We start from the raw sequence: 12,359 nt of genomic DNA on the forward strand, positions 1-12,359 counted from the left end.
ACTGATCAATGCAGACTTTGTGAAGTCAAAGTTCCATCTTCACATGGTAATGCTCTGTGACACTGTCATTGTGCTAAACAGAATAAGCTTTGAACAGATTTAGCAGTATAAGGCTGGACATCCATAACGTGCTGTGGACCATCAGCATTAGCTGAATAGTATTCAAAGACAATTTGCAACCTCATGACCTGGCATATCACCCAGTATTACCATCAAGCCGCGGCATCAACCCTGGTTCAATGAAGAGTACAGGAGGATATCCAGATTAAAGAAGTTTTCGAAAATTAATGCCAGTGCACAACTACCTCACTATCTCACTAGACCCTAAGATGTAGCTCATTAGGACCTGGGCATTTTCTAGACCAAACCTTTTAATAATTTATTCTTTATAATTTCTCCGATTTTCTAAAGTTCCTGCCTCCTATCTATTTCCTGATTTATCACTGTTTTTTGGATGTTACTTGTGTCTTCTGTAGTGCAGACTAATGCAAAATCTTCAATGTATCTGCATTTCCTCAGTTTCCATTCTTAATTCTCCATTCTCAGTTTCTATAGGACTGATGCTCACTTTAACTTTTTTTTTGAAATTTATATAAATAATAGTTATCTGCTTTTATATTTCTGGCTGGCTTTTTATTGTTCTCAAAGTTTGTGCGAAGATTTGTAGCTCGGGTGCTCATTGTTGTGGTTCTGTTCGCCAAGCTGGAAGTTTTTGTTGCAAACGTTTCGTCCCCTGGCTAGGCGACATCATCAGTGCTTTGGAGCCTCCTGCGAAGCGCTTCTTTGATGTTTCTTCCGGTATTTATAGTGGTCTGTCCTTGCCGCTTCCGGTTGTCAGTTTCAGCTGTCCGCTGTAGTGGTTGGTATATTGGGTCCAGGTCGATGTGTTTGTTGATGGAGTTTGTGGATGAATGCCATGCCTCTAGGAATTCCCTGGCTGTTCTCTGTCTGGCTTACCCTATGATAGTGGTGTTGTCCCAGTCGAATTCATGTTGCTTGTTGTCTGTGTGTGTGGCTACTAGGGATAGCTGGTCGTGTCGTTTCGTGGCTAGTTGATGTTCATGTATGCGGATTGTTAGCTGTCTTCCTGTTTGCCCTATATAGTGTTTTATGCAGTGCTTGCATGGTATTTTGTACACTACATTAGTTTTGCTCATGTTGGGTATCGGGTCCTTCGTTCTAGTGAGTTGTTGTCTGAGCGTGGCTATTGGTTTGTGTGCCGTTATGAGTCCTAAGGGTCGCAGTAGTCTGGCTGTCAGTCCAGAAATGCTCCTGATGTATGGTAGTGTGGCTAGTCCTTTGGGTTGTGGCATGTCCTCGTTCCGTGGTCTTTCTCTTAGGCATCTGTTGATGAAGTTGCGCGGGTATCCGTTTTTGGCGAATACCTTGTTGTGGCCCTTTTGAATAGTGTCCTGATGCAGCTTCGTTTGTGTGTGTTGGGGTGGTTACTTTCATAGTTTAGGACTTGGTCTGTGTGTGTTGCTTTCCTGTGTACCCTTGTGGTGAATTCTCCGTTCGGTGTTCTCTGTACTATCACGTCTAGGAATGGGAGTTAGCTATCCTTTTCTTCTTCTCTCGTGAATCGGATTCCTGTGAGTGTGGCGTTGATGATCCGGTGTGTTTTTTCTGTTTCCGTGTTTTTAATGATTACAAACGTGTCATCGACATATCTGACCCAGAGTTTGGGTTGAATTTGTGGTAGGACTGTTTGTTCTAACCTTTGCATAACTGCCTCTGCTATGAGTCCCGAGATTGGTGATCCCATGGGTGTTCCGTTGATTTGTTCGTATATCTGGTTGTTGAATGTAAAGTGTGTAGTGAGGCACAAGTCCAGTAGTTTAAGTATGCTATCTTTGTTGATAGGTTCCCCATCCTGTTTTCTGTTCTGTATGTCCAGTAGGTTGGCTATTGTTTCTCTGGCTAGGGTTTTGTCAATCGAAGTGAACAGTGCCATCACGTCGAATGAGATCATGGTTTCTTCTTTGTCTATGTGTATATTTCTGATGATGTCCAAGAATTCTTGTGTTGATTGTATGGAGTGTTTGGATCCGCTGACCAGGTGTTTCAGTTTCTGTTGTAGTTCTTTGGCCAGTTTGTATGATGATGTCCCTGGTAGTGATACTATGGGTCTGAGTGGGATGTCTGGTTTGTGTACTTTAGGTAGTCCATAGAATCTGGGGGTGTTGTTGCTTTCCGGTTTCATTCTTTGTAAGTCAGCTTTGGTTATCTGTCCGTTTTTTTTGTAGATTCCTTAGTGTGTTATTTATTCTATTGGTGAGTTGTGGTGTGGGGTCAAATTCCTTCATTTGGTAGGTGTTGGTATCTGCGAGTAGTTGTTGTGCTTTTTGGATATAATCTGATTTATCTAGGATGACCATCATTCTGCCTTTATCTGCTGGTAGTATGATTATGTCCTTATCGTTTCTTAGTGCTTTCAGTGCTTCCCTCTCCTTGGTGTTGAGGTTATGTGTTTGTCTTTTCCTTATCATCATAAGTACGACAGTTTGTCTCACTGTTTGTTGTGTCTCTTCTGTCAGTCCATTGTTCCTGAGTGTGCATTCCAGTGCTGCTAGGAAGTCTGCTGTCTTGGCATCCCTGTGGTTGTAGTTGAGTCCCTTGGCCAGTATTGTTCTTTCCATGTCTGTGAGCTGTCTGTGGGAGAGGTTTTTAACCCAGATGTGTGTTGTAGTGTCCTCTTTGTTGTGTGTTAGTTTGGCCATTTTTTCTTTTAGTGCTGTTTTTTTGCAGTGTGTTGTCCTGTTCTGTCCTATAGTGACAGCCTGTTCTATGGCCCGGGTCCATTCACGATTAGTGGTTTTTGAAATTAACGAATTTCAAACTCTGGGTCAGATATGTCGATGACACGTTTGTAATCATTAAAAACACGGAAATAGAAAAAAGAACACACCGGATCATCAACGCCACACTTACAGGAATCCGATTCACGAGAGAAGAAGAAAAGGATAGCCAACTCCCATTCCTAGACGTGATAGTACAGAGAACACCGAACGGAGAATTCACCACAAGGGTATACAGGAAAGCAACACACACAGACCAAGTCCTAAACTATGAAAGTAACCACCCCAACACACCCAAACGAAGCTGCATCAGGACACTATTCAAAAGGGCCACAACACACTGCAGTACACCAGAACTGCGAAAAGAAGAGGAACACCTATACAAGGTATTCGCCAAAAACGGATACCCGCGCAACTTCATCAACAGATGCCTAAGAGAAAGACCACGGAACGAGGACATGCCACAACCCAAAGGACTAGCCACACTACCATACATCAGGAGCGTTTCTGGACTGACAGCCAGACTACTGCGACCCTTAGGACTCATAACGGCACACAAACCAACAGCCACGCTCAGATAACAACTCACTAGAACGGAGGACCCGATACCCAACATGAGCAAAACTAATGTAGTATACAAAATACCATGCAAGGACTGCACAAAACACTATATAGGACAAACAGGAAGACAGCTAACAATCCGCATACATGAACATCAACTAGCCACGAAACGACACGACCAGCTATCCCTAGTAGCCACACACACAGACAACAAGCAACATGAATTCGACTGGGACAACACCACTATCATAGGGCAAGCCAGACAGAGAACAGCCAGGGAATTCCTAGAGGCATGGCATTCATCCACAAACTCCATCAACAAACACATCGACCTGGACCCAATATACCAACCACTACAGCAGACAGCTGAAACTGACAACAGGAAGCGGCAAGGACAGACCACTATAAATACCGGAAGAAACATCAAAGAAGCGCTTCGCAGGAGGCTCCAGAGCACTGATGATGTCACCTAGCCAGGGGACGAAACGTTTGCAACAAAAACTTTTATTGTTCTATTAGTTATTTCCTTTATATTACTTTTTGTCTTTTTTTTTCTCAACCTTCCCAGCCTTCTAGCTTGCCAGCTCTCTTTTGCACAATTATTTCTTTTTCGTTCAGTTTGATATTATCTGCAACTTTTCTACCTAACCACAGATGATGGGTTCCTGCCTTGGAGTTTTTCTTACTCATTAGAATGTATGTATTTTGTGTTATAAGAAAAATCCCCTTAATTGTCCACTATTGCATCTCTATTGACCTCTCTCCTAACCTAATTTTTCAGTTCACGTGAGCCAGCATTGCTTTAATTTTTTTCCCCTTTATTCTCCACCCTTTCATGTGGGTACTGTTTGGATTCCTGTACACCACTTCTGCAGGGTGAGTTCTTGCCTTGATCATTTTTCATTTCTACCCAAATTGTTGCTTGTCATTTCAAAAAAAATGAGGTCTGCAGATGCTGGAGATCACAGCTGCAAATGTGTTGCTGGTCAAAGCACAGCAGGCCAGGCAGCATCTCAGGAATAGAGAATTCGACGTTTCGAGCATAAGCCCTTCATCAGGAATAAGAGAGAGAGAGCCAAGCAGGCTAAGATAAAAGGTAGGGAGGAGGGACTAGGGGGAGGGGCGATGGAGGTGGGATAGGTGGAAGGAGGTCAAGGTGAGGGTGATAGGCCGGAGTGGGGTGGGGGCGGAGAGGTCAGGAAGAGGATTGCAGGTTAGGAGGGCGGTGCTGAGTTGAGGGAACCGACTGAGACAAGGTGGGGGGGAGGGGAAATGAGGAAGCTGGAGAAATCTGAATTCATACCTTGTGGTTGGAGGGTTCCCAGCCTGGGAACCCTCCAACCACAAGGTATGAATTCAGATTTCTCCAGCTTCCTCATTTCCCCTCCCCCCCACCTTGTCTCAGTCGGTTCCCTCAACTCAGCACCGCCCTCCTAACCTGCAATCCTCTTCCTGACCTCTCCGCCCCCACCCCACTCCGGCCTATCACCCTCACCTTGACCTCCTTCCACCTATCCCACCTCCATCGCCCCTCCCCCTAGTCCCTCCTCCCTACCTTTTATCTTAGCCTGCTTGGCTCTCTCTCTCTTATTCCTGATGAAGGGCTTATGCTCGAAACGTCGAATTCTCTATTCCTGAGATGCTGCCTGGCCTGCTGTGCTTTGACCAGCAACACATTTGCAGCTGTCATTTCAAAACACTATTTTGTTCTCCTGTTGTAGTGCTGCACAATGAAGCCTTATGCAATGTGAAAGTACAACACTTCAGTTTTGACTTTAACAATTTTTGGCCTTCAGAGCTCTAAATTAGGGTCAACAAAATCAGAGCATGAACACTGTCTCCTGTTTACTGTTATTTTTTTTTATTTTTGTAGCATCATTAGCACTCTATTTGGCATTTACTCCAGACACCCTCCCCATTTGTCCCACTCATTTCTCATCCCCCTTTGTCAAACACACAACACTATTATTCTTCAGTTGCCTGCAGTTCAAGAAAGGGTCAAATCAGACTCAAAATGTTAACTTTGTGTTTCTCTCCATAGGTGCTGCCTAAGCTACTGGGGTATTCCAGAACTCTGATCTTATTTATGATTACCAACATCTGCAGTATTTGTTTTTATCTGAGTATTTCCACAGCTTGCTATCTCTCTTTATTATCTGAACACCGTCATTGACTAAGAGCCAGCTATCTGCCTTTTCCTAGTTTCCTGTCATTCCTAAATGTCCTGTACCATCCAAGATTCTAATCCCAATCCTATCGTCCTGAAGCCATGAGTTTCTGTTGACTATGAGTTCATAATTAATAATTTCAATCTGCGCTCCTGTTTCATGTGTTTAGTTTCTTCTTATGTTATTTACACAAACGAGAAAAAAATCAAACCAGCATTATATACACTGTACACTTGAGAAAAAGTGTTTTCAGTACTATATTCTGTATTTGTTCACAAACTTAAATGTATCAAGCGTTGCTACTATTACATACAAGTGAAAAACCATATAGAATTAATAGTGACTGAGTCCGTGGCCCTGTATCTAAGGAAGGGTATGCTGGCAATGGAGGGGGTCCAGAGGAAATTGACTAGAATAATCATGGGCATGAACAGCTTGTCATTTGAGGAGCAATTGAAAACTCTGGATCTGTACTTGATGGAACTTAGAAAGATGAGGGGGAGATCTAATTGAAACTTGCAGAATACTGAGAGGCCTGCATAGAGTGGGCATGGAGAGACAGCTGCACAGTGAAGGGACAACTTTTTAGGATTGAGATGAGGAATTTCTTCAGCCAAAAGCAGTTAATCTGTAGAACTGATTGCCACAGGAGACAGTGGACGCCAAGTCATTGCGTGTATTTAAGACAGACATTAATAAATTCTTGATCAGTAAGGGAATGAAGGCTTATGCAAAGAAGGCAGGAGAATGGGATTATTTAAATATCAGCCATGATTAAATGGCAGAGCAGACTTGATGGGCCAAATGATCTCATTCTGTTCCTATAATTTATGGTCTTACGTTTGTATTTGGTATAATGTATAACTCCTCGCACAACCTCAAGTTATTAGTAATGCTGTCACATGACAAAGCAAAAATACACAGAAAAAGAAAGTCCTGCATAATTCTGATGAATCCATATTCAATTTCTTCTGCATAGAATAACCATTGATTTAGAATAAGTCTAGCCTTATTTTATCACTGTTGTCCTCAAGAATTTTGCAATTTAATACTAAAACCACAGGTGTCAGCATACTATTGATGGATAATTTCAACTGGATGTGAAATTTGCTTGTGAATTTCTCATTGGAATGCCATCCAATTTCTGAATTATCAAAATTAGATCACCAAACTTTCTTGAACAGTTTATGCCTTTATTTAAAATAGTAGACAGAGGAATGTTGTATTGCAATAATTTTTATACCATTATGATAAACCAAGCAGATCTTGTTTGTAGGGTAATTGGTTGCCAGCATTCTAGAAGTGAGACATGGAAGACAGTAATTAGTAGAGGCCAGCTATAAAGAGATTTGGGTTAAGATCAAAGTTAAACGAACATGGGTAATTATTTAACCAATCATGAATATTGGCTGATTGACAAATTGTTCAAAGTCTTTCTGTTTTCTATTCTTTTTGAGAGAAATTATACCAGTGCTTTCTTACTGACTCTTCAAAATGAAGCTACATTTGTAATTAAAAGTTATTTATCATCTGGATCTGCAATTCAAATAAATGCAATATGATAGGCTTTACTCTATTATAATCCTTTATATTAAGGTAAAGAAGAAGATTTGGAAAAACCTCAGTTTAATTCGAAATATCGAATATTTGAACTGGATTGTTGCAATGGGAATGGGAAAGTCTGCCTGGTTTACAAAAGCGTCCAATCAGGTATTTTTTAAAATCTAATAATCATAGATAATCATAGGGTGTGTATAAACATAAGCATTATAATTGCTATTAAGTAATGGTAATTACCTTTACAATAAAACAATTAAATGATAGTCAGGGATCATTCAGTAGAAGCTGTGTAGTCTCAGAAAAAAATAACTAATTATTAATCCTCTCTGTTGGCTTTTGTGCTTCTGATATTTGAGGTAAATGTAATAATTGTGATTTTAAAACTATTGTCTTCTCACTTCACATGAAATTAGTGTTAACTATTGTGCAGTGCCTGAGCTTTTGCCCAAACAGAGCGTTGTAGATTAAAAACTCACTCAAGAAACTAGGGTAAAAATCTGTGTGACATACTAGGGTTACTACAGAGGGAGAGTGCTATACTATTTATGGTGCTATTTTTGAGATGAATAAACTGCTCAAATGAACATATACTATCCTATGGCATTATTGCAAAGAAAAGCCAGCCAGTTCTCTCCAGAGTACAACACAATATTTATCTCTCAACCAACATTGCATCTGAAATTACACTGTTGTTTGGGATACCTCCAAAGGTGCTGTATTTGGCAAAAGTTAATAGTGTAGTCCTCAAAGCTATACTGATAACTGTACTATTATAGAAGGGAGAAACTGAGAGACCAAACAAAAAATAGCAAAAGAAAAACAGGCCAGTTTGGGCATTATTGTACTGGAGCTCCATTTTGAGGTATACAAGACAAGCCAGTCCAATATATCTGTCTTTCAGCATCAATAAGGGGTACATTGGATTCCAGAGGCTACAAAATAGGTTAAAGCCTAGAAAAAGCATTAAGAACTGCCAACATAGAATTAAATTGAAATTGTATTTAATAAAATGAAATTGTGAAATTGAGATTTGCAGAAATAATGAAAATGGAATAAATGTAGCGGGTAGTATGTATGTGAATTTCAAAAATGCTTTTGATGAGATGATGTATAAAGAAGATTGAGACGTACGGCATGGAAACGGGTCCTTTGGTCTAACTCGTCCATGCTGACCAGATGTCCTAACCTAACCTAGTCCCACTTGCCAGCATTTGGCCCACATCCCTCCAAACCCTTCCTATTCATATACCCATCCAGATGCCTTTTCAATGCAGCCTCCACCATTTCTCTGATAGCTCATTCCATACATGCACCACCCTCTGCGTGAAAAGGATGCCCCTTAGGTCCCTTTTATATCTTTCTCCTCTCACCCTAAACCTATGCCCTCTAGTTCTGGACTCCCTCACCTCGGGGAAAAGTCTTTGTCTATTTATCTTATCCATGCCCCTCATGATTCCATAAGGTCGCCTCTCAGCCTCTGACGCTCCAGGGAAAACAGCCATAGCCTAATCAGCCTCTCTGTATAGCTCATCATTGTAAATCCTTTCTGAACCCTTTCATATTTCACAATATCCTTCCAATAGGAAGAAAACCAGAGTCGCATGCAATATTCCAACAGTGATCTAACCAATGTACTGTACAGCTGCAACATGACTTCTCAACTCCTATACTCAATACTTTCTCCAATAAAGGAAAGCATACCAAATTCATTCTTCAGTATCCTAGCTATCTGCAACTCTACTTTCAAGGAGCTATGAACCTGCACTCTAAGGTCTCTTTGTTCAGCAACACCCCCTCAGACCTTACCATTAAGTGTATAAGTCCTGCTCTGATTTGCTTTCCCTAAATTGCAGCAACTCCCATTTATCTAAATTAAACTCCATCTGCCACTCCTCAGTCCATTAGCCCATCTGATCAAGATCCCATTCGATTCTGAGGTAATTCTCTTTGCTGTCCACTACACCTCCAATTATCTGCAAACTTGCTAACTATACCTCCAATGTTTATCTCCAAATCATTTATATAAATGACAAAAAGTAGTGGGCCCAGCACCGATCCTTGTGGCACTCCATTGGTCACAGGCCTCCAGTCTGAAAAGCAACCCTCCACCACCACCCTCTGTCTTCTACCTTCGAGCCAGTTCTGTATCCAAACGGCTAGTTTTCCCTATATTCCATGAAATCTAACCTTGCCAACCAGTCTCCCATGGGGAGCCTTGTCGAATGCGTGACTGCAGTTCATATAGTTCACATCTACTGCTCTGCCCTCATTAATTCTCTTAATTACTTCTTCAAAAAACTCAATCAAGTTTGTGAGACATGATTTCCCACGCACAAAACCATACTGACTATCCGTCATCACTCCTTGCCTTTCCAAATACATGTAAATCCTGTTCCTCAGGATTCCTTCCAACATCGCGCCTACCACTGACGTCAGGCTCACCAATCTATAGTTCCCTGGCTTTTCCTTACCACCTTTCTGAAATAGTGGCATCATGGTAGCCAAACTCCAGTCTTCTGGCACCTCACCTGTGACTATCGATGATACAAATACCTCAGCAAGGGACCCAGTAATCACTTCTCTAGCTTCCCAAAGAGTTCTAGGGTACATCTGATCAGGGGATTTATCCACTTCTATGCATTTCAAGACATCCAGCACCACCTCCTCTATAATGTGGATACTTTTTAAGATGTCACTATCTATTTCCCAACATTCTATATTTTCCCTGTGCTTCACAGTAAACACTGATGCAAAGTATTAATTTAATATCTCCCCCTGTGGCTCCCCACATAGGCTGACTTGCTGATCTTTGAAGGGCCTCTTCTCTCTCTAATTATCCTTTGTCCTTAATGTATTTTTAAAATCCCTTTGGATTCTCCTTAACCCTATTTGCCAAAGCTATCTCATGTCCCCTTTTTGTCCTCCTTGAATTTCCTCTTAAGTACACACCTACTGCCTTTATACTCTTCTAAGGATTCACTTAGAGACATAGAGACATTCAGCAAGGAAACAGACCCTTCGGTCCAACTCGTCCATGCCGACCAGATATCCTAACCTAATTTAGTTCCATTTGGCAGCACTTGGCCCATATCCTCCTAAACCTTTCCAATTCATATTCCCATCCAGATGCCTTTTAAATGCTATAATTGTACCAGTCTCCACTGTACCTACTTGCTCTGGCAGCTCATTCCATATACACACCACCCTCTCTATGAAGATGTTGCCCCTTAAGTCCCTTTTATATCTTTCCCCTCTCACCCTAAACCTATGCCCTGTAGTTCTGGATTCCCCCATCTCAGGGAAAATACTTTGTCTGTTTATCCTATTCATGCCCCTCATGATTTTATAAACCTCTATAAGGTCACCCCTCAGCCTCCACACTCCAGGGAAGACCGCCACAGCCTGTTCAGCCTCTCCCTATAGTTCAAGTCCTCCAATCCTGGCAACATCCTTGTAAATCTTTTCTGAACCCTTTCAAGTTTCACAACATCCTTCCAATAGGAAGGAGACCAGAATTGCACATAATGTTCCAGAAGTGGCCTAACCAGCCACCACATGACCTCCCAACTCCTATACTCAATGCTCTGACCAATAAAGGAAAGCATATCAAATGCCTTCTTCACTATCCTATCTATCTGTACTCTACTTTCAAGGAGCTGTGAACCTGCACTCCAAGGCCTCTTTGTTACTTGCCTGCCTCTTCCTCATAACCCTTGATCCCTTTATCAATCAAGGCTTAATTATTTTAGCCTTAAATATATGTAATGACTCTGCACTCCACAGCTTTCTGTGTCAAGGAGTTCCAAAGATTCACAACCTTCTGAGAGAAGAAATTCTCCCACATCTCAGTCTGAAATTGGCACTTTTTTGTTTTGAGGCTTAAACCCTCTGATCCTCGACTCCCTCATGAGAGGAAATATTCTCTCAGCATTTACCCTGACAAGCCAATTAAAACAAAATCATTTATTGTCACAAGATCTCTTTATTCTTCCACTCCAAACCCCTTGCAATAAAGTCCAACATGCCATTTATCTTCCATATTGCTTGTACTTGCATGCTATTATCTGTGTTCCAAGAATAAGTACACACATATCCGTCTGTTGTCTTTTCCTGACATATGCTGCTTTCTTTTTCTTAACCAAACCCTCAATTTCTCTAGTCATTGAGTATTCCCTGCACCTACCAACCTTTCCTTTCACCCTAACAGGAATGTCTTGTCTCTGGACTTTCATTACCTTATTTCTGAAGGCACACCATTTTTTAGCCATCCCTTTATTTGTGAACATCGCCCCCCCCCCCCCCCCCAATCATCTTTTGAAAGTTCTTGCCTAATACTGTCAAAATTAGCCTTCCTCCAATTTAGAACTTCAACTTTTAAACCCAGTCTACCCTTATTCATCACTATTTTAAAACTAATAGAATGATGGTTGCTGGCCCCAAAGTGCTCTCCCACTGACACCTCAGTCACCTGCCTTGCCTTATTTTTCTAGTTGGTACATCCATGTACTGAATCAGAAAATTTTCTTGAACACATCTAATAAATTCCTCTTCATCTAAACCCACAATGGCAGTCCCAGTCTTTGTTTGAAAAGTTAAAATCCCCTATCATAACCACCCTGTTATTCTTACAGATAACTAAAATCTCCTTACAAATTTGTTTCTCAATATCCCACTATTAGGTGGTCTACAATACAATCCCAATAAGGTGATCATCCCTTTCTTATTTCTCAGTTCCACCCAAATAACTTCCCAGGATGTATTCCCAAGAATACCCTCCCTATATAGAGCAGTAATGCTATTCCTTATCAAAAACAGCAAACCTCTCTCTATTCCAACCCACCCCACCGCCACCTTCTATCCTTCCTGTAGCATTTGTATCCTGGAACATTAAGCTGCCAGTCATGTCCATTCCTGAACCACGTTTCTGTAATTGTTATGATATCCAGGCCAATGTTATTAACCATGTCCTGAGTTCGTCTCCCTTCCCTGTTAGGCCTCTTGCATTGAAGAAAATGCAGTTTAATTTATCAGTCCTACCTTGTTTTCTGCTTTGTTCTGCCTGCCCTGACTGCTTGACTTGCTTCTTTTCGAAACTGTACCAGTTTCAGATTGATCTCTTTCCTCACTATCTCCCTAGGTCCCACGTACTCCACCTTACTAGTTTAAATCCTCCCAAGCAGCTCCAGCAAGTCTCCCTTGTTTAGATACAAAAAGTGCTGGAAAACTAGTCTCTGCAAAATTGTCCATCAGCACCACACTAACTAGAGGTCCA

The 12,359-nt window shown here is 41.4% G+C and overlaps 1 protein-coding gene across 2 annotated transcripts in view; it reads left to right on the forward strand.

The window, feature by feature from the left end:
• tpgs2 (tubulin polyglutamylase complex subunit 2) overlaps window positions 1-12,359 on the forward strand; it is a 51,472-nt gene that overhangs the window by 26,270 nt on the left and 12,843 nt on the right. Inside the window, exon 5 of one of the 2 annotated variants that reach the window (XM_060829562.1) lies at window positions 7,124-7,237. In XM_060829562.1, the coding sequence (XP_060685545.1) occupies window positions 7,124-7,237 (114 nt within the window). Of the gene's footprint in view, window positions 1-5,400; window positions 5,478-7,123; window positions 7,238-12,359 lie in introns of those variants that run through there. The other variant, XM_060829569.1, reaches the window with a different exon arrangement.

This window comes from Hemiscyllium ocellatum, chromosome 1 (genome assembly GCF_020745735.1).
Source record: "Hemiscyllium ocellatum isolate sHemOce1 chromosome 1, sHemOce1.pat.X.cur, whole genome shotgun sequence".
NCBI lineage: Eukaryota > Metazoa > Chordata > Chondrichthyes > Orectolobiformes > Hemiscylliidae > Hemiscyllium > Hemiscyllium ocellatum.